General features: G+C 43.8%; 2 protein-coding genes across 4 annotated transcripts in view; one reads left to right on the top strand and one right to left on the bottom strand.

Annotated features, from left to right (window-relative positions):
* unc5cb (unc-5 netrin receptor Cb) overlaps nucleotides 1-7,006 on the top strand; it is a 120,650-nt gene extending 113,644 nt beyond the window's left edge. For all 3 annotated transcript variants that reach the window (XM_035184519.2, XM_035184517.2, XM_035184516.2), the window contains 5 exons: nucleotides 703-936; nucleotides 1,529-1,678; nucleotides 1,778-1,942; nucleotides 3,624-3,802; nucleotides 5,676-7,006. In XM_035184519.2, the coding sequence (XP_035040410.1) occupies nucleotides 703-936; nucleotides 1,529-1,678; nucleotides 1,778-1,942; nucleotides 3,624-3,802; nucleotides 5,676-5,835 (888 nt within the window). In that variant the 3' untranslated portion in view covers nucleotides 5,836-7,006. The remainder of the gene's footprint in view (nucleotides 1-702; nucleotides 937-1,528; nucleotides 1,679-1,777; nucleotides 1,943-3,623; nucleotides 3,803-5,675) is intronic.
* Nucleotides 7,007-7,598: 592 nt separating this feature from the next.
* The window catches only part of bmpr1bb (bone morphogenetic protein receptor, type IBb), a 47,185-nt gene continuing 29,466 nt past the window's right edge, over nucleotides 7,599-25,317 (bottom strand). The window contains exons 4-15 of the mRNA XM_047344425.1: nucleotides 24,138-24,226; nucleotides 23,332-23,726; nucleotides 13,700-13,865; nucleotides 12,935-13,037; nucleotides 12,497-12,599; nucleotides 10,959-11,055; nucleotides 10,726-10,870; nucleotides 10,203-10,395; nucleotides 9,755-10,052; nucleotides 9,468-9,643; nucleotides 9,226-9,356; nucleotides 7,599-9,128 (exon numbers count right to left, since the gene is read on the bottom strand). Of these exons, the coding sequence (XP_047200381.1) occupies nucleotides 9,003-9,128; nucleotides 9,226-9,356; nucleotides 9,468-9,643; nucleotides 9,755-10,052; nucleotides 10,203-10,395; nucleotides 10,726-10,870; nucleotides 10,959-11,055; nucleotides 12,497-12,599; nucleotides 12,935-13,037; nucleotides 13,700-13,865; nucleotides 23,332-23,422 (1,629 nt within the window). The 5' untranslated portion in view covers nucleotides 23,423-23,726; nucleotides 24,138-24,226 and the 3' untranslated portion in view covers nucleotides 7,599-9,002. The remainder of the gene's footprint in view (nucleotides 9,129-9,225; nucleotides 9,357-9,467; nucleotides 9,644-9,754; nucleotides 10,053-10,202; nucleotides 10,396-10,725; nucleotides 10,871-10,958; nucleotides 11,056-12,496; nucleotides 12,600-12,934; nucleotides 13,038-13,699; nucleotides 13,866-23,331; nucleotides 23,727-24,137; nucleotides 24,227-25,317) is intronic.

Here is a 25,317-nt window from a genome sequence, read left to right as displayed (position 1 = left end):
AGCGAGCGAATCTCAGAAAAGTCGTCCTCTAGTAGCTCATGTGTTTTGGGGGCGTGGCTTCCACGAGGGCCAATGGGATGGGATGTGTTGGTTGCGTTTTTCTTTAGTTTAACAGGCTCTTGAAAACGTTTCCATTTTCCAGGATTACCAACCCTAGCTTTAAAGGTTTTTAAGTCACTAGATCAATTTTTGTCAACTTTCATTCTGCTCTGTGTCAAAACATTTAAATCAGGGAACAATGGGTGGGGTTGTAGGAGACTGATCATAAGTCTGATCATCTCCACTGAATCGTTAATACATGAAATGTCCTTTTTTGTAGTGTTTTAGATTCAAATCCCATTTCTAGGAATGAAACAAAAGGATCAAAAGAAATGTTGGACAACAAAAGTTTGATAATGGGACCCAGAAAGTAGCATTGAATTCAGATTTTACTCTCTTTGACTACTAGTTAAACTTCAGCCTTCCTTTCCGACAAATGTAAACCTACATAGAAACGTAGGTGGGACGGAGCCAGAATAACAGATTTGGTCTATTTAAAGATTCCATTAATCATGTTCCTGTTTGTTTTCATCTTTTTCCACTTCATAATGGCATTATTCCAACACAATTATGACAAAACCCTGTTTCTGGCTCTTTAAGCGCTTTATCACCCACACTTTGTCTTTCTCTCTCTCTCTCTCTCTCTCTCTGTCCGTTCCGTAGGATGTGGTCGTGGTCGGGGAAGAGAACTTCACCACGCCGTGCTACATCCAGATGGATGACGAGGCCTGCCACATCCTGACGGAGACGCTGGGCACCTACTGCCTCGTGGGCCAAACTCTCAGTGCCTCCACCATCAAGCGCCTCAAGCTCGCCATCTTCGGCCCCGTCACCTGCCCCGGCATGGAGTATCACATCAGAGTGTACTGCCTGGACGACACGCAGGACTCACTCAAGGTAACTGTGCGGAGGTTGTGTAGCAGAAGTTGGATGTGTTTGTGTTGTTTGTTAATGATGTTTTTTTCTGCGTTTGTCGTTTTTGCCTGAATTGTTAATGTTTGCTGTGTAGGCACAGCGAGCAGATGAGGTGTGGGAGGTTGAATGACAAATCTTTTGTGTTGCCGTTGCACAACGAGGGGAGAGAGGAGCTCGAATTTGAATAGCTGCTCCTGCTAGAAAGATGTGCGCTAACGCAAAATAAGCCAAATTTATCCCCATGTACTCCACTGTTGTCTCCACACCTCACTTCTGTTTAATACCTCCATCTACCTACGTGGCGGAAAGATAAGGAAGGATTATTATAGCGAGCAGGGATATTGAACACGGTTATTAAGTTTGGGAATGGGTAATGAGAAGTGATAGTGATCCTGCTGCAAGGACACCGAAGCTGCTTTCAGATGGCACATGCAGATTCATAAAGGCCTGAGGGAAAGTGAAAACAAAATCACATTTCATATGAAAATTTGCAGAAAAAAATGTAAATGTTATGGCAGCACAAAAGTAGAAAAGTAAAAGTTGTTTTAAACCAAGTGTGTGTTTGTGTGTTCAGGAGGTCCTGCAGATGGAGAAGCAGATGGGCGGGAAGCTGCTGGACGAACCAAAGACTCTCAACTTTAAAGACAGCACTCACAATCTGAGACTCTCCATCCACGACGTCCCCCACACGCTGTGGAAGAGCAAGCTGCTGGCCAAGTATCAGGTAAATCTGCTCCTTCAAAAGAAGGCTTTAAACTGTGTCACGCAAACTCCCCGAGCAGCCAAGTAACGTCCTCTGCCTTCCTGGCGTGATTGTTTGCAGGAGCTCTCCTTCCAGCAAGTGTGGAGCGGCTCACAGAGGAACCTCCACTGCTGCTTCACCCTGGAGCGGTTCTCCTCCTGCACGGTGGACCTGGCCTGTAAGATCTGCGTGCGGCAAGTGGAGGGGGAAGGACAGATTTTTCAGCTGGACACTACACTGTCAGAGGTGAGGTCTCGCAATTAGCTCTTCCGTCTATTTGTCTGTCCATTCTCTATACCACATACCCCTCTGAGGGTGAAGGGGGGAGCGAAAGGCGACAGAGACAAACAACATTCACACCTGCAGTGACTTTTACGGCGGCCGAGGGAGCTCAACGCACTGCAAATTAGGAAGACACATGCAAATAGAAAACACATGCAAATTAAGAAAACCTTTTCATCGATTTGACGTGCGCTGCAAAAAATCAAAACCCATGCAAATACAGGCTGCAAAATGCAAATGGAAATGTTTCCAGGGGACCCAAGAAAGTGATAAACCTGGCTGTAGTTCAATGCTTTGTGAAGTTATTGAAGTCTGCTACTCGTCAGTGGTGATGGAACTTTGGAAGCATTGAACTACAAAGATAGTTACTGCTGAAGATTTTTTTCTGAGATGGCTTGTGTTGGGACTTTTTGCATCACCAGAGTCTTGAAAGATTAGTGTGACCTTTGAACCCTCCTGTCACCTCAATTTTGCATTCAGAGATGCCACATTTCCTCCACTTACCACTTTTCGCTCTTTTTTAGACAAGAACCCAATTGTCCGAACATTTTCCACAGTTTGCCTTTCACAAATGAAGAACCCAGCATGGGGTTCAAAATCAGACGTGTGTTCACATCAACAGGAAGCATTGAAGCGAGGGGTGGCGTCTTGGTAGAGCAAGCAGAAGGAGGCAGGGCATGACGTATAAATTCCGCTCGCGAAATCACGTGTTTTTATTTACAGCACATCGACACCAAAGACGTCCCTTATCTGCAAAAGCTCTCGAATCTCATTGTCTTTTAAAGTTGACATCTTTCTCTCAGTCTTCTACGTGCATGGCTCCTGGTTTCTATCATGTAGATATTTGTGTTCTTTTGTTGTTTTTTCCTCAGTTTTGCAACTGTGTGTATCTGTGGAAATGCCATCAATGCGACCAATCGCTCACGTTGAAGTCACAGGACATCATCCTGTATTCTCACATGGGCTCACTCCCACAGAATGAAGTGACTCGGACATTCTCAAGTGTAGCCCCTCCAGGTTAATATCAGGAGAATATCCGGAGCTCGGTGCATGTCTGAAAGCAGCTAAAGACCCACAGGGTGGAAGATAGGAAGTCTCGACCCCTGCAGCCCTCATGCAGGTCTGTGTATGACAGACCGGCGAGGAGCGGAGGGGGAATAATCACCCGGCAGTCGGGCTGTTCTTGCTTCACAAAGGCCATCTGGCCAGGAGAATAGAGCTTGAGGGATGGTGGAGCACTCGGGCTTTGTGCTCGGTAATGAGATGAATTACAGTACATGCAGTGCGGAGCCGTGTCCCCGCCTGGCCTCGGTTCATTTGTCTCCGGGTCTTGCTCTCGTCTCTGTAGCCAGACCTGCAGCACTTAATCCTGCAGATGCAACATATTTGAAAATCACTCAGCTCGCATCAATAAATGGATGGCAATGAAATGAATGATTTTTCACTGGTTTTTTTTTATAGAACCCAGAAGCAGAAATTTGCTGTGCAACAAATCCATTTGTGCTACATTATGTTTCGTTTTGTTAGACGATGTTAAATAATGTTCATGCCCCCTGTAGCCTGAATAAATGAACCACTGCTACAGCCCATGTTTCTCCTTCCACCTCATCCTCACTCTCTCTCTCCATCTCCCTCTGTCTTGAAGGATTCCCAGAGCATTGACACGTCCCTGCTGGACCCCGCCAGTAACATCACCACACTCGTGGGGCCCAACGCCTTCCGCATCCCCGTGTCCATCCGGCAGAAGCTGTGTGGCAGCCTGGACGCACCAGCGACCAGGGGCAACGACTGGAGGATGTTGGCCCACAAACTTAATCTTGACAGGTGGGTTAGAGGAAGAGCCCGAGAGAGGAGAGGAGTGAGACGGTGACTCAGACTTAAGCCCCTTTAGTGGTCACGGCTTGGCCACAAGAACCGTCACTAGGCTCTCTCATGTTCTCAAGAAGGGTAAACGAAAGAGAGGAAATAAGACTTGACTTGTTTTGGAAAATCCTCATCGTCTTGAAGTCGATGTGAATTTTAAGTGGCATTTTTCTTTTTTTTTTCCTTTTCATTAGAAGGAGGCGAAACATGGGAAATAAAAACTGTAGATAACTAATCTCCCTTTATTTGATTGTGATTGTTCCTCAGGAATGTGCCTCGTACAGATAAGCATCTGTTGACTTGAGATTAATTGAACTGGACGGAGCTGAGGCAGAGGGAGAGAGAGGAAGATGGAACAAAAAACGTCACCCGTGTGTCTTTGATAGTGTGTGTGTGTGTGTGTGTGTGTGTGTGTGTGTGTGTGTGTGTGTGTGTGACGGTGGTTCAGCGTGTGTCCGTTTATAAGGTCCCAGCTCAGTGGGGCGGCCTTATCACAAGCAGCAGCTGCAGATTGACGAGACCACTGACAGTGTGGCGTGAATGAAGGGAGAGACAGGGGAGGGAGCCGCCTGATTCCAGCTCATTCACCGACGATTCACACAGAACAGTAGCTTATTCATTATTCAGCTCATTATTTTTTCGGTTTGAATGTTCAAAAACAACGAGAACTCAAGTGTTTGTTTTTGAATATCATGAACTCGAATTTACATAAAAAAAAAACATCGGTGTGAAAAATAGGATTTTGGGAAATATCAACCGCAGCGCGAGCACTTAACACAGTCGACCTTTAGTTCATGTTTATTACTTAAAGGGACAGTTGCTCATTTGCATTTTTCTTCTTGACTTTCTATGAGGTGGATTATTTTTCTGTGCTTGTCACAATCAACCCCGTGTTGTTGCAGGAACCATGAAATCAGCTTAAACTGACCACTTAAAGAAAATGTTAACAACTTGGTCAAAAAAAAAAAGATGATGACCATTGATTCTGACGCCAAAAACAAATATAAGCATATAACGTCAACCTGTGCTCTTTAATATACTTTCTCCTGTTGTGACAAGAGTTGTGTTCAAAATCACTCACTTATTTAGTCCTCTCTATCTTCTGTGTCGGGGGTTCCATGGACACTTTTAGACACCGCTCGGGTAATTTTCTCGGCACCGTTGCCGCACAATTAAAACATTTCTTGTCAAGGATGGTCAGTACATATTGTGCTCGGTATTTTTCCACATGAATAAATAGAAAATGTTAAGTGTCTGCTCCAACTTCTATCTCTTTTCCATCAAGGCTTTTTGCCGTTTGCCGTTATTCATCTCTTTTGGTCTCTTGAACAGAAATCTCAAGTCTGCTTTTCAGGGAATTTCTTCACATTTTGATAATTTGATCAGTTCACTGGTCAAAGGTCATCGTGACCTCATATGAATCTAGAAATAAGAGGTATGCCTGGTTAGAGGTCAATCTAGTTCTTTCATTCAGATGAGCGCAATGCATGATGGTATGTGGTGCTCGGTAAGTGACCTTCGGTTCTAAACTACTTTTCATGATGCATTGTGGGATACAATGAGTCCACTGTGTAGGGTAACTAAAATTCTCGCTCAACATTCGGAAGCACTACAAAATAGCAAACTCAGTATTCAGTGAGTAGAGAGTGATTTCAGCCACAGCCTCGGTTATGTCTTTATTTAAGACAGAAGCTTAGTGAGCACAGGGAGACATGTTAAGACACCTGTCCTGTACCGATGGTGTCAGCACCTGCGTCCTCATTCCTCTCTGATAACCATCCACCTTATTTTTTCTAACCCATCCATCTCTGTTCTGTCACTATCTCTCTTGCAGGTATCTCAACTACTTCGCCACCAAATCCAGTCCTACGGGAGTGATCCTGGATCTGTGGGAAGCCCAGCATTTCCCCGATGGCAATCTCGGTCGCCTCGCTCAGGTACTGGAGGAGATGGGACGTCATGACAGCCTTTTTCCCGCAATGACTGAGCACTGACATCTGCCCACCAGGGACTGTGAAATTCCAGGGAGGAAGAAGACATAAACAGAAAATAAGGGTGGGGGGGGGACGCCCGAAAGCAGGAGAGAGTCAAATGCACGCACACGCTCCCAGACACTGTGTGTGTGTGTACACTCAAAGAAGATAAAAACAGCTAGGTCTACTCAGCCATGACCCAGTTTAACATTGGCAACAAAGGGTGTAAAAACTTGGAAGGGTAAACAAGAATCTGTGCCAGTCACTTCTCTCTGGCTGTTCCTCTCGCTGGTAGAACGACTTGATATTTTTGGCTCTCGTCTCGTTGGGATCCGCTGTCCGGACGACGCCCCCCGGCCGACGCCCCCGGCCGACGCTCTGACACACGAGCAGAGGTCAAAGGATCCGAAGAGCAAACGGCTCCGATCAAACGAAGCATCTCTCACTCTCCGTAAACCCCGTCTCCATAGCAACTCCGCGGAGTATGTGTTCTGTGATAACATTGTATTTAATAATATGTCTATTTATACATATCCTTTTTTTTTTATTGTATTTTATGCTGCCTGTTAGGGAATACTTTGTAGTGTCCTCACTTTTTTTTGTTTTAAGTTTCTTTATTCCATTATGTTTGACTGTATCATAGCACCCCCTGGTGGACTCTCGCAGTAACGACTCATCCTGCCAGCCACATTTTCCATGTACAGAAGGAAGTCGATGATGTAACCATTTTTACCATTTTAGTGTTGCTGTTGTAACTAATCATGATTCATTATTCACGTTATGTATAATTATTGATTTTCAAGTATGTGTACATCGTTTTATTTGCAAGTCTTTAAAAATATCGTCTTTAAGTTGAAATTGATTTTTTTTTTCTTTGTTTTTATTTTTTTTTGTTGTGTGTGTTTTTTAAATTTTTTTAATCAGGTCATTTGACAGATTCCACCAGTCTATAACCCGTGAATAGAAGGCAATCAACATCACATTCCCAAACGGACTCGAACTCACGACTAACGGTGACGATATGTGTGTTGTTCAAGTGACATGACCGAGACCAGGCAGAGATGAGAGGTGGAAACTGTGGAGGAGGGAATCAAATAAGTATATTTTTGTAGGACCAATGCAACTGAATACAACTGCTTTGTACCAAAAAACTTGACATACAGTGTGTGAGATTAAATTTAATACACAAGGTGATCATCTAAATGTCAACTGTCATTTCAAAAAAGAGACGTTTTCCACCTTCACGTGTGGTTTCGGAAGGAGAACGGCGATCTTCACTTGGATTCCTGTGGTTGTACATTAATGACGGAAGCCATCGATATTACGACACTGACTCTGTGCATAAAAAAAAAATAGCTGTAAATGCAACATTCCTTCGATTCAGCAGCACTCGTGATTGTCCAAGTGGTCTTAATTGATTTCTTTTTTTAATGGCGATTGTCCCAGTTTTCGTAAAAAAGAAGAAAAAAAAAAAGGTCTATGCAAACTCTGCATCTTTTTTTGAAACAATCCTTACATTCTCAGTGGGCTACAGCCTTTTGCATTTCCCCAGTTGTCCTTCGGCTTCATGAGTATTAATGTGTAATAGTGAGAATGTAGCCTGTCTGTCTCTGGCACTCACCATGTCCTTCGCAACTGCTTGCATCTCGTCTGTCCAGTTACTGTACAAAGTGTAAGAAAGAATTTTTAAGACTAATAATAAATTATATTTATATGCAACATTGGAAAGGAAGCACCAGCAGCTGTTTTGTTTGAATTGTGAGATTAAGACACACAAGAGTGCCTTCGAGACACAGTCGTTTTATTAGGGAATGTTCCCCCGGTCCACTCGTACACTCTCGTGATCACATATGTACAGATTAAATAAGGCACATGCCGCAGTGGTAGAGTGGACGGGACGTATTCTGTACACACACATCATCAAAAACATAGTTTAACATCCGGCAAGGTGATAATTATCAATAGATTCCAGCTCATCAACTTACAAATGAGTTGTGTAAAGTGGAAAGAAGTGTATAGGGCCAGTATTGTAGCAGTATTACTTGTGTGTGTGTGGGGGGGGGGGGAGTTGTGTAACTGTATCTCAATCCGTGTGTGCAGAATCAGATTTGTACACTTCTAAAATAATCCGCAAATATCCGTGTATAAATGCAAACAGGAATATCAGAAAAAAACATGGTAGATACATACATTGTATTTAAAGATTTATCTACACATGCATGCATTTGCAGATTTGTCCACACGTGTGTAAATCTCATCACCATGTTTACAAATGTGATTATGCACAAACGGATCCTAAAATACACATTTGCAGATTCCCGTACGCGTTTTCAAATTTGACCACGCATTTGCAGAATCCTTTACACATTTACAAATATGATAATGTGTACACAGCTTGAGATAAAGTTACACAACTCTCTCTACACACACACACACACAGACAAAAATATAATGCTACAATATGGCACCATAGAGGAGACAATGAGGAAGGAGGAGGCCCAAGTCTGAGCTCTGGAGGCTGGAAGAATCACAAATCCATCAGTGATGTAACACTTTTTACCCAGAGAGCTTCTTTTAATATTGAAATAAACTGTACTTTAAAATACATAATATAATTAATTTAGTTTTACTCTGCAATAATAATAATAACACAATTGACAAAGAGGTCACTGGGCACGAATAAGCCTCTTCCTGGGATGGATGACGGTCACTATGGAGGGAATTGACAGTGAAATTGCTATGACATCACAGCATGCAGTCAAAAACAACATATATTAAGGCAGCTGTGACGGTACAAAAGACTGCACATGGAATACTGCTATATGGCTTTAGAAGAGCAGAGCAGGAGATGCCTCTGTACCGAGCTCCTCAGCTGCGAGGGTCCCCGTCCGGACCCCGACGACCACTCAAGCTTTCACAGAAAGCACAACCTGAACACTTTTGTCCGAGGTTACTCAGACAACGGGACGTCACATCTCCCCCTGACATAATCAATCTTCCGCCTCTCATTCTTCGGGCTCCCAGTCGACTATTACGTCCATCACTCTTGTTCCCTGTCGGCTTGTCCCATCGTTCACAGCCTCCTCTCTCTCTTTTTTTCCCTTTCGTCCATTGGCCAGTGTGAGCGGCGCCGCACCACTGGCTGTGACAAGTCTCTGGGTGATGAGAGCATCTCTCTTGATTCTCTGTCACATCTTGATGTCTTGGGACTCTAACATCTTCGCCAGGGTCTTCTTCACCCTCAGGGCTGTGAGGCGAGACGCCGGGTTGTGAGCCCAGCACTCAGACATCAGCTTTCCCATCTGTCGTAGACACTGAGGACACATGCGTACCAATACATAAGTATATAGGAATACTATAACAAACTGTACATTCATTTCTCGATTTGTTATTGAAAAACATTTAAAATACCTCATCACTGCTCCAGCGATTAGCGAAGGAAGGTCTTTGTTTCTTGATGCACACGACTTCCCTCATGTCCTCATAGGAGGGATCAGTGGGCACGAGGTCATGATAGGGCAGCTGATACTCCTCCACAATGCCTGCAGGAAAAAAAAACACAAATGCGTCAGCAGGATCATTAGGAAAACATCTACACACATAAAGATCGTGTGTAAATGAAAATTAAGACTTTTAAGAGTTTTTCCGCTGACCTCCGGAGATGCAACGTCGCACCATCTCCCAGACGATGAGGCCGAAACTGTACATGTCGGCCATTATGAAGGACTGGAAGTAGCTCCTGTTCAGCGTCTCATCCAACACCTCGGGCGGCATGTAGCGCTTCGTGCCCACGCGGAGGTTGGGAGGGATGTCCACCTCATTAGTGTCACTGAGACGAGGAGAAGAACAAAAGTCAGCAACAGAAAACGTCTGCATGGTTTTATTAATGTGTGAGATACCTCTAATTTGACGTTAAATAGTTAAAAATGCAACATTGTACCTGTTGAATTTGACAGCCAGCCCCAGGTCTGCTATGCAACAGGATCCGTTCTTTTTCACCAGGATGTTTTTGCTCTTCAGGTCCCTGTGTGCGATGGCCGGTTTGCCCTGCGTGCCGTAGATCTCGGTGTGCAGGTGGCACAGGCCCGATATGGAGGAGTAGGCCAGTTTGAGCAGAGACTTGACGTCTAACGTGTTGGACTTGAGGTAGTCGTACAAGGAGCCGTTCTCGTGGTAGTCGGTGATCAGGTAGAGCTGAGTCCACGAGCCGGTTCCTTTAATGTCGGCCGCTATGAATCCTGGGGGTCGGAGAGAGGCGGTGAGAGGACTTAGAGATGCAGGCATGTGTTCAGATTGATTAAACTCTACACACACACACACACACACACACACAATCACACTCAGACCAACACTTCAGTCAGTCCGTGTTTTTGCTCATTTTCTCTTACCCAGGATGTTGTCGTGTCTCATCAGGAAGGTCTGATAAATCTCCGTCTCTCTGAACCAGCTCTCTTCCTCTGTGGTGAAGAAGACTTTCACCGCCACTCTCTCTCCTCTCCACTTGCCCATCCACACCTCTCCGTATCGCCCTTTTCCGATCTGCTTCACCATCTGAATTTGCTTGGCGATGGTTCGCTGCACCTGGCAACACATGATGGTAAAACACGTGTGAGTTTTCATTTGCCATTTCCCTTTTAAATCTTGTCGGTAACAACAACATCTTAATTCCAATCACTTTGTTAACCTTCTATATTTTGTCTTTCATTGCACTGAGCCAACAGAGTGTGATATATGATGATATTGAGAATGGACAAATAAACACTGGCTGTAAGTTTTCCTTTATGTTTGGAAAGGGAAGAGTTAGTGGGTTTTCAGTTGGTTGCAATCCACAACCTCAGCACTAGATGTCACTAGATACCACACACTGGTCCTTTAAGGTGTTGAGGCACACGTGCATCGCTCTCTTCTTACCAGTAGAGGGAGTCCTGACCCTGAGCCAGACCCTGTGCTCCTGGAATGCTCTATGAGATCTTTGAGAGACTCCCCGGGGGGGATGTAGGTCTCTTCCTGCTCCAGGTCGATGCTGTAGCGCGGCTGTGACTCCTGCCGCTTATATCTGCCACAGAGAAGGGACGCAAATGTTAAGTGCACGTCAGGGAGGGTAGATTTGTTGACGAGGTTCAGGAAGTCGTCAAGGTTCTCACCTGAAGTAGAAGAAGACGAGGCAGAGGCCGAGGATGATGGTGCAGACTGTGATGGAAATGAACAGAGCCATGTACTGGATGCTGCTGTCCACATAATCTAAAAAAAAGAAAAACAGTGATTATTTAATCTTTCCTCAACATGAATGATCCTGGTCTGAACGAGAAGGAAAGTCTTGTGAAATCAGAACTGAAGAATAACCGGTGACGGTCGTTTGTTCACTGTTACCAGATTTCTAATTTTCATTGGCAGGGACAAGCTCCTTTTCCCCTTCCTCCCTCTAACCCTGCACCCTCTTGTCCCAGCGTGTGATCGATCACATCCCCTTCCTGAATCCCACATATCGGGTGTCACACTGACGTCGCTGCAGAAGCCCCCCCTCCACCCCACCCCCCACCCCCCCGAGGCCCAAAGCAGCTCTGGGGCTCTAACCTTTCTGCCGTGCTCCCGTCAATCACACGCACACACAAACACAGAGGACGCATGAGCACAGGAGATACTTCGGGGTGTGCAGAGAACCACACACACACACACACACACACACACACACACACACACACACACACACACACACACACACACACACACACACACACACACACACACACACACACACACACACACACAGGGAGAAGCACTAGTGGACAAAGAAAAACTGGGCGGGCAACAGAGTCTTATGTGCTCCCTGCAGGCCCATTTAGAAAGATAGATAGATAGATATACTCTATTGATCCCAAACTGGGAAATTCCTAAAAGGTGACTCTTTCTAACTCGCCTGCTACCCCTCGCCTGAATGCTCTGGTAATGTTCCAGTTGCTGTGAATGCGTCTGACTCGGACAATCTTCTGCTGCGTTCTACATCTGTGAGAAGCAAACTCCGGAAAATGTCCGCACCCAATTGTCAGTTTGCGTCCAAGTTGGAGAAAAACAGCGGAATCCTTTATCTTTCTCTGTCCAACTCACTTGACAAATCAGTTTATTGCAGTTTGCTTGAAGGTCATAATGAAGTAAGTGAGGCTGTGTAAAAGTGTAATGGTGAGTCAGTGTGACAGAGACTGGGAGCAAGAGAGATAGGGAATGTGTGTGTGTGTGTGTGTGTGTGTGTGTGTGTGTGTGTGTGTGTGTGTGTGTGTGTGTGTGTGTGTGTGTGTGTGTGTGTGTGTGCTCCAGAGGGACAGATGGACAGATATCTCACATCCGTACCGGGGCAAGAAACTCAAGCAGGCCCTGGGGAGAGGCTGTCCTTTTCATTAGAGGGTGAGAGAACAAGCCAAGCCTGCAGGCTCTGTTTCACCTGCCTCTCTCTCTCTCTCTCTCTCTCTCTCTCTCTCTCTCTCTCTCTCTCTCTCTCTCCCCCTCGAGCAGCATGTGCCACTTTAGTCCAGCACCACACTGTGGTTTGTAACAGTTTAAACTGTCACTACCCATCATCGCCCAGCTCGGCCGGAATTAGCCCGTTCTAAAAGCCACTCACACTTCGGGAGCGGCGCAGGACTTCAGCGAGTGAACAAACGTGCGTGTCTGTGTCCTCGTGTCTCACCTGACGTCACGATCGGAGGAAGAGTGGGATGCAAATCTCGGTTGCAGTAGTCCTGATCGGTGCAGCACTCCAGAGCTCTCCTGGAACGAGCATTCCACGTGTCCTGACACACAAACACACACACACACACACATGAGTGTAAACCTCATGCTTTTCCACACACTAATGAAGACACAAGCGTAACAAATATTTACAGCCACACTCATGAGAGCGTTTAACGATAAACCAGAGGTTTCTCCACTGGGTGTAAAGATGGCAGGTTTGACAAGTATGGTTTAAACAGATCTCGTAAATAGTTGCAGTCGGTCAAGGAAAACTCATAAAGACGTAATGGTTCATGAAGGAGGACACACACACACAATCACACACACAGCGGCATGTGTAACTTTTCATTCAGTAAGAAACACACTGTAAGAAATACACACAGAGCCGACTTACCCGACACTGGAACTCAGAACCAGCGAGTCCTAAACAACCTGAGGTGAGTACAGCCACTCCCCCCTCCTCCTCCTCCACCATGGTGAAGCAGAAACCGTTGGTGCTGCAAAAACACAAACATTGTATCCGTCACTATGGCTGTTGGGGTTGGGGCTGAATTGTATTTTATTGAATCTGATTCCAGAACAAAGTCAACTTATTGAGACTAAATAATTTTAAAATCTAAAAAATAACTGCAAATAGTCAAGAACTGAAACTGAATTAATTATTTTTGACTTTAATGAATCAAGGTTTAACAAAATGCATCCAGATATTGCTGTGAGGATTAATCAGTGAATGGATTTTTGAACGAATCAATCATTTCAGTCACTTATAACAAAAAATCTTCCTGACTCAAACTTTTTTATCATTGCACATTGGAGAGTTTGGGACGTTTAAAGTGTGAAAAACTATTTGAACATGTCACCTAATATGTATATATATTTATACACATTTTAAAATAATTACCATTGATGGTAATATAATGATAGAATATTAATATATGTATCATATGCACCTACATTCCTGTAACATAGAACACTTGTAGTGTATACACTTTGAATATGAAGCTCTCCAGTGTAAGTGTCTAATGCAGGTGCCTGATGGAGGAAGCCCAGGTAAACACCGGTGCTCCTCCGATCAGGTAATTAGAGGCTGTGTTGTGTTTTAACAGCTTTGATGGAGACAGTTATTTTTACGGTGCTATATTTATTCGCTTCATCGTACATGCAGGTGTTGTTGACGGAGTTTTCTGGGCAGAGGTGGTTGCAGTAGCACCAGAGCATGTTCTGAGCTGAAACAGTGGCCGTGCTGCTGCTGCTGCTCTCCTCCGCCTTTCGCTCCGACCCCCCCTTCCATCCGTTCTTCAGAAGCATGGTGTCCAACATGTTGGCTGAGCAGAGAGAGAGAGAGGGAGAGAGAGGGAGAGAGAGGGAGAGTGGGTTTAGCTGAAGGGCAGAACCCAAACATCTGGACACTCCACTGGTTCAAGTGAGGCCGGAGCAGTAAAACATAAGTACACATACCTCAGGAAAATTAAAGATTGAATAAATCAAAAGATCCAAACAACATTTCAGCTCATTCTGAATGGGTGTTTTGAAATATATACATTATATATATATATATATATAAAAATGAATCAGTTCAGCCTGCCTTGGCACTGTTACCATGGCAATGCAATCCACTGAAAGTGTGAAAATGTGGTGCTGAAAGCAACCCTGCTGTCCTGGACTGGAATCAATGTACCAGTCTGGAACCAGAGAAACACAGAGAGAACTCTTTGTGCTGCGTGTGTGTGTGTGTGTGTGTGTGTGTGTGTGTGTGTGTGTGTGTGTGTGTGTGTGTGTGTGTGTGTGCGTGTGCGTGTGCGTGTGTCTACAAGTGCTATTTGATTTTGATTTACACTGTGCAGTAGCCTGAAGTACATTGCTGCAATATTCAAAATCATCTATTCATCATATTCTGTATAGACAGAAAAATTCAAAAACCTCCATTGACAACATTATTTATATTTATCATTACAGTCAACTGAGCTGAAAATCAACCTAAAATATTAAAATGTTGATAAAACTACTTGTCTAGTAGAGGTCTACTATAACTTGTTAGTAATCCTTGTTTACCTTCCACCTCTAAATCTGCACAGTAGTGATGATTCCCATCCCTCCTGTCTCACATATGATGACAGAAATCCCTTATTTGGTGACAGGCACAGCCAGAAAGCTCATTACGAGTGTATAAGTTACTGCTAACTGGATGTAGGTGAGTCTTTAGTACTGGGTATATCTTCTCAGAGGAGGATAATGTTTCCATTGGAGTCGGGCCAAGTGAAGTGATACGATACAGATGTATTCACATAAACTAAGAGAAGATTAAATATTATTGCTCTGGACTTGCCATGTCTTTAAAAGTGTCAACTTCTGCCGCTGTCAAAAATCCAAGGTTGTGCTTTTGTATTTAGGTATTTTGTAGTTATTACTTTAATTTTGTAGTTAATGTGACTGAATTGAATGTGGAGTTTGAGGGGGAAAAAAGGCGGACAACAGTTTATGTTATTACAGTCAAGTAAATAAACAGGGAAATTAACCAAAACACATTCATAAATGGATTTCATGTAAAAATCTGATCCAGTTTTGATCAAGTACATTGTTTATCTTCCAGAATAGTAAAATTACAGTATATTTTGATTCAGAAGCCGCTGTGTAAGTAGACATCAGATGGGATTTTAAAACATTCATCATGAAGTGACTGAAGGTTCACACTGTGTTACCAGTAGGGAATAAAATCTGATCTGACAGCAGCTCGTCCCTGAAGGCCTCTGTGGTCAGATATAGCTGAACAGTGTTGTGCCACATGAGATGGACGTCTTCCTCTCCCCATCTGTCTGATTCCCATTCCATCTCTCTTCCTTTCTTCCTCTGCTCCCTATATTACAATAACAAGTGGACAACTGACCGAGCCATTTTCTTACTGCATGACCGTGACGATCCCACGCAACTTTAACCAAGACTTTAAAGTCCCACTCCAGCAGCTTTTACACCCCCTAAAGTGGATAATGGTCCATATTTATTTAGCACTTATCTAGTCTTAACAACCACTCGAAGTGCTTCACAGTACAGTTCTGCCACTCTTTCATAAAGTACAACTATACGTGCAACACTTTCCAGACAGGGATCCAACCACTGACCTTCTGGTTAGTGAACAACCTGCTCTACCTCCTGTGCCACAACCACCATAACATATTCACAAGGTTTATCATGAAGAAAATTCCCCTCGTGGCCTTAAAATGGCTAAAATGTCACTCTCACAGCTCCACCTGCAGGGGGCCCCACCCACAAGCTGACAGGATTGGTTTCTTAGGTTTGTGACATCACAACAAACCCTGGCTGTGAGATTCTCTTGTTTTTCAGGCTGGCGTTTGTTTACAGCAGCGTTGAGGTAGAAATACTCAAATCACTGAAATCATATCCTTTATCGTATAAAAAGGCAAGTTTGGGGTTTCATTATAGCATTTACAAGTGGACCTAAGCTGTTTATGCAACTAGCCATTGGAAAAAGGAACACACCCAAATCTCCAGCTGCGATCAAAAGGCTGAATCAAAGGTGTTGAACACAGACTGGCTATTCTTTAAGTGGTACTCCGTGTCCTTCCAGCCTAATCTACGACTGTCTCTGTCAGAGGGGAAGTTTGTGGAGGTGTTCTGATCCTCCCTCACAGCGGCCTTGGTTCGTCTATCACATCTGCTCTGCAAGTGTGCCTAAAAAAACACAAGGCAGGAATGTTACATGAACTCGTCAGTCTCTCAGATACACTCCGTCCGAATCAGCTCGGCTCTGTTTGGTTTTTCTTTTTCAAAGGCAGCGAGTGAGCAAAGAAGACAGATGCAGGTCAACTCAGAGAGAAGAGAGAAGCGTAAGAGAAAAACCTGATGTGAGGAGACAGAGGGTCCAGCTTCAGGGATCAGAGCAGGAGAGGACCGGGCGTATGAGCTGCAGCCTCATAGAGACGTCACACTGAACACTAAAATCTGTCAGAAGTACTGCCTTCGTCTTCCAATGTGAACTAATTTAATTGACAGCTATATTAAAAAATCAACCTAGAACAACTTTTAGATTGTGAACACTCACAGTCACCTAAACATGCCTGATTTCATTAAGAGCCATGAATAATTCTCTGAGAAATCAAGGAAAATGTAGAAAAATGCCCATTTCTCACAAAGTTAAAGAAAGTGAAATTAAAACTCCCCAAATCCTGCATCATCCTCTGATGTGGATTTGCACCAACATTTTGATAGGTTCCAACCTGATGCAGTGTGCCGCGAATGGTCAAACAAACAAATGCTGGCAAAAACACCACCTCCTTTGGTGGAGGAAATAAAAAAGTGATATGGCTACACCACAAACTGTGGTTGACAAATCTTTCACAATCGACACATGACACATATTTAATATCTACCTCCAACGCAAAGATTGGTGAAAGTGTCACACGTTTGTAGAGCAGTGGAGACGGCACGCTGGTTTTAAACTCAAACTACAACTACAAAAGAAACTTTGTTTGGAGTAAAATAATTGTATCTATTATAACATAAAACTACAACCCCAAAAAATATTTATAGCCAGAATTAGATGAAGAAAAGATTGATTATATCCTCTAAACAGCAGGTTTACGATAGTATTAAAAGGATGAAAGAGAGTTTTATTTATTTACTTTTTGGTTTATTTGCTCAGTGCCCAACTTTCACGTACAGTAGCAATGATGTACACAACTTTGTACAATAACTAAAAGAATTTTTTAAATGTCTGTGGATGAATTGTGTTGTGAATGCGCAGTTTGTGGTTTTCCCTCTCTGACATCAAGACTGTGCTGTAGTCAGAGAAAACTAAGTGTGTGTGTGGATTGAGTTTGTCATGCTTGGTTCATAAAAGCAGGTTGACTACAGACTCACTGTGTCCAACAGACTATTAAAGAGGCCGAAGGATGTAAAGTTAGCGGGAGTCTTGAGGGAAAGGCCATCTGTGTTCGTTAAGTTCTAACAGATCTGTGTTTTTCTTCACCGCATTGATAAGAACCAAAAAGACCTAATACAACCAGTAGACCTCAATTAATAATGTGGGGATATAAGAAAAAACCTTTTTATCATTATAAATACATCACACAAGTCCATTATCTGTCACACACATGTATGTATTATTGTACACACTTTGTTTTTCCTGTCTCTTTGTCTAACTTACACAAACACACACACACACACCAAACAGACTTGCTGTGTCAGCTACAGGGCACACTCAAGGTCACCCCGAAATCTGATCTGCATCCCCCACACATTCCACAGGCTGCTCCTCAACCTATAACACACACACACACACACACACACACACACACACACTGAGAATCAGTGTATTACACGCTGACACAATACTACAAACACACACACACTTAAAAGTTACATTAACAAAACTTTTTACTGAACTTGCGGAGCTTGTCCCCATCAGCAAAAGGGAGGAAGAGGGAGAGGAGATGTTTGACAGTAGCTGGTCACACCACAGCAGACAGTGATGAGTCAAGTGTTGGGCATTTCAGGGCACAGATGTGTGGGAAGCCTCCCTTGAATGTAACTAAAGTTGTTCTTCACTGGAAAGACGCAGGCGATCAATAAAAACACTGTTATAATAATGGCTTTTATTTTTCCATCAGGAGATAAATGGAAATCAATGCAAGATAGAATTACTGCTGTTACCAGTAATGAGATTAGAGAGAAATGTTGACAGGGGAATTTCATTTCCATCAAACTGGAAAAAAAAAAGTTGTTTAAAATGTTCCGATTAACACAGTTGTTTCACAAGCCCTGATTTCACACTATTTAATCTCTGAGCCGAGACGTTCACACAGACTCTTTATCACGGGCAGACATGAGAGAGAAGGGAGATAAGTTTCTCCAGGTGGCCGTGATAAATCACTCCCTCAAAGGAGACATCTTCCCCGGTGTCTCCCGAGTGCACTCTGACCCTGGAGGGGTCACAACCAACCTGCAGAGGGGCCATACATCCTCCTCCACCCTGCCACCCCACCATCATCCCTCTTAACCCCCTACATGCTTCAAAGGCCCCTGCCACACGAACCACTCGCACATGTGCACATGCACGGGCGCAAGAATGTGTCTGAGGGGCGCATTCCTCGCTCGCTCCTCCATCGCCGCACCGACATCGGGTCCTCCGCTTCCAACAACCTGTTCCGCGTTTGCCAGGCGTGACCAGGCCGCCTCTTTGTTGGAGGAATGAGATGGTCACTCCGAGGCTCCCACCACCCGCAGCAAAAACAAAACACCACACCACAGTCACAGAGGAAGGCCTGCTTCTGCAGCCAGCTCCTCACGGTTCTCCAGGGTCGTGCTGAGAAAAACTAGCTCCACTGTCACAGAGAAAACGTTACACACGGGTGCGAATACAGCAGAGAGCTGCTATATCCACAACAAAATACTCTAACTCAGACAGACGCATACGCAGACGGAGACAACCCGACGTTTGCTTTATATCGAGAAATGCCGAGAACAGAGAGTAACACACGCACACTTCTATCACAGAGGAAAAAGGTTTTGCGTACAGAGATTTACTCGTAGTCTTGTGATATGTCACAGAGAAGCTTGGGAATGAATGATCTTGAAAGGGAAGTAATGAAAACAATGATTGTGGAAGATAATTCTCTGAACCATTGGCTTGGATTTCCATTAAAAACAGTATACACTTCTCAGGGATATTTGTAGATGTGAGATTCATGCGTGAAAGTGTTATATCCACGTTTAATACACTACAACACATGCATGATATTACTCTACAGAAAGCAGAGCTGGATAATTCTCTGTACATTTCTTCTGATACACACACTGACGGACACACAACAGGTGTAGAAGCTGGCGTGCTATAAAACCAAGGCTTTCGATCACCGTGTGACTTTGTGCATGTGTTTTTCCTCTTTTTCCAACAAACTGCCTAAATGCAATCTTCTCTTATTTACTCCTTTGGACTTGAAATCTGCACTTGTCAGGGAGAGATTTTTTGTTTTGTTTCCCTCTACATTTCCCACCAATGCATCTCACTGCTCCACTATCAATGCATGTGGTCTGGATTTACTGGAAAAAAGCCACAAGCCACACAGTAATGCAGGGCTCCATTACAGATAGTTGAGAGAGCATAATATGTCCCGATGTTACTCGGAGGATTGGAGCTTCTGTTTTGACTCAAGGTCATTCAAGGTCTCTGTGAAACGTACGAGCAGACGTTTAAGAATCGCTTGCACTCGACAAAAAAACTTAAATTGTGAAAGGAATAAGTTTGACGTTTATTCACGTTCTCGCAAAAGGTTTCGAGGGGATGATCAATACCACTCTCGTATTGTAATATGAGCGGCAGATAATGGCTTCAACAACAAACACAACAAACTCCACCTACCACCACCTCTCGTAAGTTCACTAAGAAACACATTATTTTTCAATCTTCTCAGCTACAATAACTCATAGCGAGGAAACGCATGAGCTCATTTCCCTAAAACATTGAACCTTTCCTTCATTTTTCACAGAATACTTGAACTAGACGACATTTGCCCTCTACGGACTCTTTATTTCTCCCTCTGATCTCCCAAAGCTCACCAGGCAGACGCACTCATGCGGTGCACACGAACACAACTATTGCACAAACGCACACAGACACACGGGGCCAAACGCTCCCAGGCCTGACCACTGGAGCAGCACATCTGCCTGGGGATCAAATTCTGTGTCGAGGAACCGTATCCACATCCTGACAGGAAGCAGTGCACAGAGGGCTGGAGGAGCCCGGACCGCTGCCCGCTTTGTACCGTTGCTCCGCTGCGACACCACACTCACACGACCCTGCCCTTATTCCACAACACTCCACAGATGTCGTTCAAAGAGCGTGAGGTACAAAACTCTTTCTGTGTATTCCTGCCAACTGGAAGTGTGTGGATAAATAGGGTTCTTACAACCAGGAATAATAATGGAGGCATTTACACTCAAGAAGAAACAGTCACCTTATTTTGTAAAGCTCTGTAGAAGCTTCCAAACTACATCACTTCTCTTCTCTTATTTAAAACTAGTCACTATCGTACACAATCCAGTAACTACATCACCTCAGATCCCCTACACTCACACTAATGTTGGCAGAGCTGGGTTCAGGCATTAAGTCCTTGTTGTGTTGCTTTTATTTTATAACTGTTTCAACTTTGCTGATTGTGAATGTCTCTGTTCTCAGGTCTCCTTTGAAAAAGAGATTTGAAATCTCGATGAGACTGCCTGATTGAATAAAGATAAAATAAAACACAATGCTAATCACATCAACCACCAACGAGGAGCCCAAATAGGTCACATCTCCTTTTAAAATCTGAAAGATTTGAAGCTCAACTTAAATTATTCCCATAATCTAAAAACAAAAAACAAGTTCTTAATAAAATAAAACACATTTCATTTAAAGTACCAATAAAATAACCTCTAAAGAACATAAAAATTATCCCAAATTCATACGAGAAAAGATCGTTAGAAGTTTAGTATTAGCTCAACTGAAGCTCCAGAAAAGAAACGGCTGTTGATAAAGACAGAACCTCCTCTGAACGTTCCAACAGAGACACACTGACATTTTCAGGTATTTGGAGATTGCTCTGAATGAAAACACTTGGATAACGACCCCTCAGAAAGTCTAGGAGAGACCAGGGGGGCGGTTTTATGATTGTTCTCTGAATTCTCCACATTTGACATCATTCATTTTTTCATTATAAGTAGATAGGGGTGGCATCTCTTGTTCTCACGAAACCTAAAAAGATTCATTACTCTCTATGGACTGGTTGCTGTTATGACACAGACATGTGGGGTTTTCAGGGTCACTCTGTGGTTTTATGGTACAAACATGAGACAGCCAATCCAAAAGGTTGATGGAGGAAATAAGCCATAACCAATATATAAATAAAAAAGGTGTAACTGTTATAACTTGACTGATTTGTTTTGAATGGTCTGCGACTAAAGGAACAAGGCTGTGGGTCAATCTATTCCCTGTGAACCTCACCAGCCCGAAACAGGTGGCAAACCGAGCGGGCCACTAAGATTTACGAGCAACCTCCCACATGTTTTCCTCATTGCGGGCGACCTCTCAAAGATCAGATCGCAGAAGAAACAGAAAAGGCAACTGGTGGTTGAATTATTGACTGAGCCTTTCCAACAATGCTGAAAAGGCTTTGTAGAAGGAAATCTGTCCGAGAGCGCTCACAGCTTCATCTCACCTCCTATTCATCAGTCCTGCAGTGACAGCAGCGAGCAGAGACTTTGGCCTCTTGTCAGCTCAGAGTCAGACAGTTGGAAGAACGAAAAACTCCTCCGTCTGAATTTCACTCCATCTTCCCACAGCCCTGCCAAACGGTCAAACCCTCTGGACTAATATTGGATGAGAAATTAAACACCTCGCTCAGTCCGCACAGATACGTGTAAAGGAAATTCTCTGAGGAAACATTCATCCAGCGGCCGAGGTATTTCATGACCGAGTGTGAAAGTTGCAGCGAGCTCTGAGCCCCTCAGTCAGGAAGGGATTTCACAGCTGCTCTTTACTTTTGACACAATTTCGGTCAAGAATTTTCTTTGTAGCCGGATTAAAATCTGAAGCGGTTTGTGTTTCGGCGTGAAGTTGATTATATTTAGCGGCTTTTTTCCCAATCAGATCGTTGTTTAATTCACTCTGGTGTAGAATTGGATGTAAGAACTTTTTTGCATTTTACCAGAAGTTTGATGAATCTACATCAAATGCAAACACACATGACGCACATTGTGAACATCACAATGTGCGTCACACACCCTGAGTTCATTCTGACGAAGGAATACAAAGAGGAGACTAGAAGAGCACAGATAGGTCCCTAAAGAACTGACACGCCATTAATCATTTAAAGGGAAATCCAGTAAGTGTTAGCTGAAATTTTCCAATAGGTATATACACACCACACACTCACTGTGTGTGTGAGTGTGTCAAAATTGTAAAAAAAAAAAAAAAAGAAGCCTGACGGGAAATCAACAAAATAAGAGTCCAGTACCAAAAGATATTCTCTTTGGTATCGCATAAGACAAATAATGATAAATGTTTTGTAAACAGGTAAATTGAAGTGTGAAGACAATTGAGCCATTTTAATATGTGTACATAGAAACAACAGAAAGAGCCAAAAGCAGAGTGACAACATTATTCCATCAACAAACTCTCTCTCTCTCTCTACTTTTTCTGACCAGAAACAACAAATGCACGAGTGTCATCTTCAGTGAGGCTGGGAGCTCGCCGGCCCTCCCAGCCTGTCACAACCTGACGGGGGGCACCGCGACACTGTCGGCATTCATCGTAAAAAGACAACTGGCTGTCCATCTTGGACATCTTCAAACAATTCAAAACACGAGCGGAGGGGTTTGGCGGGGGTGTCACGGGGGAGTTGGGGAAGGGAGAGGACGGGGCAGATAAATGCACGCCCGTTCTCATGGTGGCCCCTGTGGAGGTGATTATAGCGTTTTGCTCATCATAAATACCACAGGGCAAGAAATAGACAACATCACAGCAAGAGCAAACCAACCTGTCACCTTACTAACAACAAAATCGGTCTCCCAGCTTTAAGCATAACTATAGAAATCTATGAAGCAAAATACCAAAATAAAAAAGAAACAGATTCAATCTCTTCAATTTGCTGCTTGCAGAATTATTTCACACAGTTTAGCCAATAAAGGACAAACAATCACAAGGAGGCCTCAGCTTCATCAGTCCCACAGTGACTTGGAACATGTAGGAAGTGCGACAGCACAAGCATCCAAACACACAGAGTCCAGCACGGTACTCACCATCAGACCCACGGCTCAGAGATGCCAGTCCAGTCACCAGGAGAACAGCCTGCCAGGCCCGCTCCCGGGGCGACCACGCCACCACCACCATCACGCCAGCAGCAGCAGCAGCAGCAGCCCGCCTCCTTCCAATCCCAGAGGTGCTGCCACAACCGACGCAACCGTGCAGGGCAGCAAAGGGGTGAGACTGCGTTTTTTCTTTTTTAATTTATATATATATATACATATATATATACATATATCTATATATCCTCCTGTGAAAAAAAGAGCGCCAGTCCTCTCCTCCTTCTGTACAAGTGTGTCTCTGTCAGCGACTGCCACTCCGCTGCACTCGTAGGAACTTCACACAGCACACAGCCGCCCCGCAGCCTCCAGCACTACTCCACACTGACAGCCTGGGAGAGACAGACATGGAGGGAGAAGGAGAGGGGGGGGGAGAAGAGAAGGGGGGAGGAGGAGGGTGTTACTCAGTTGCCCTCTCAGTGTGTTATTTGTCCGGCCCTCTCTATGACCGCTCCACTACAGAGGGAACAGCTGAGTCTCTCTGAATCCACACACAGCCTCCCTCTCTTTCTCTCACACACACACACACACACATGCACACACACTACAGATTCTCACATCACTCAAACACAGAGAGCAGAATAGACGATAAAGGGGGTGAACCAGGGCCATGGATGTGTGAGTATAGGGGTTGAATGAGGTGTGGGGAAGCCTTATGAACTGTTGCCACAGGCACACAAACACACAGCATGCCAAGAGGGACACTCAGACACCACGATCAGATCTAAAGAGAATAAACTTACAGGGGACAGGAACATTTACTCTGGTGAGACCATCTGGTATGAAATCCTGCGAAGGGCGAGCAAGTCCCCGCTCAGGGTGGAATGATGCACTGCGAGAAGGAACCAAACAAAACACAGAACAAGAGGTGTGTTAATGGTTGGCATGAGCGAATCGATGCATGTTATCCATCCTGGCTCAGCAACACCGTGGTGTGTGTGTGTGTGTGTGTGTGTGTGTGTGTGTGTGTGTGTGTGTGTGTGTGTGTGTGTGTGTGTGTGTGTGTGTGTGTGTGGGTGTGTGTGTGTGTGTGTCCCAACACTGCTTAGCTTCGGTGTGAAAAGCTCGGCATTATGTGACATATGCATAATTTTTCTTCATATATATATATTTAATTTGATCGTATTTTGTTCACCTATTGCTCTTAGTTCTCTCTGTGTTGCAGTACTTTTCCTCCCTATCTTTATTTTCACTATGTTTGTTATGCACCAAACACCAAAGGAAATTCATTGTAGGTGAACATCTATTTAAAAATAAATATTCAGATTTTTGTTTAATTTGTTTAGAAAATAAGTTATTGAATTAAATTTATCAGAAATTCTGTCAGGTTTTTTAAAACAGATATTACCCCCTGAACAAAACCAGTTTTTTCTTTATATTCTAGCTACCGCCAAGGAGGTTACGACATTTTCAGGGAATAATTTATTGATCTTGATTTAAAAAATCCGGCATGTTTAGAGGATATATTATAAGTGCAAGTTGGTGCAGCTTGATTGAATCGAAGGGGACTGTTGGGCCTTGGTGGAGGTATCTGCTCTAAGTACCATTCTATTTGCTACATGGAATGTTAATCCTAATCCACAACAATATATACAACAGACACAAAAAAAGAAAAAGAAAATAGGTCAAGTGTAAAACAAGTGTGAGGTCCGACAGTTTTAACACCACTTTGTAAAAGGGGACAAATTCTACATACTTAGATTAATTGCAAGGATGAAAGTATAAGGCAGAAACTCACAACCAGCCTCCTTGAACTACAAAACCTCTACCCCACCACGACCACAGGAAAAATCAAAGTCTATACAAAATGTCCACCCTGTCTTGAAACAGTGTGTGTGGGACTACAGCTGCAGACACAGGTGTTGTGTGAATGGCAAACACTGCATGGGCATTAATCTGAAACCAAGAGTGTGGTATTAAGAT

Source organism: Hippoglossus stenolepis, chromosome 18 (assembly GCF_022539355.2).
Source record: "Hippoglossus stenolepis isolate QCI-W04-F060 chromosome 18, HSTE1.2, whole genome shotgun sequence".
NCBI classification, from domain to species: Eukaryota; Metazoa; Chordata; class Actinopteri; order Pleuronectiformes; family Pleuronectidae; genus Hippoglossus; species Hippoglossus stenolepis.
The sequence above is the reverse complement of the archived record's forward strand: the minus strand, read 5'-3'. Positions and strand labels throughout refer to the sequence as shown.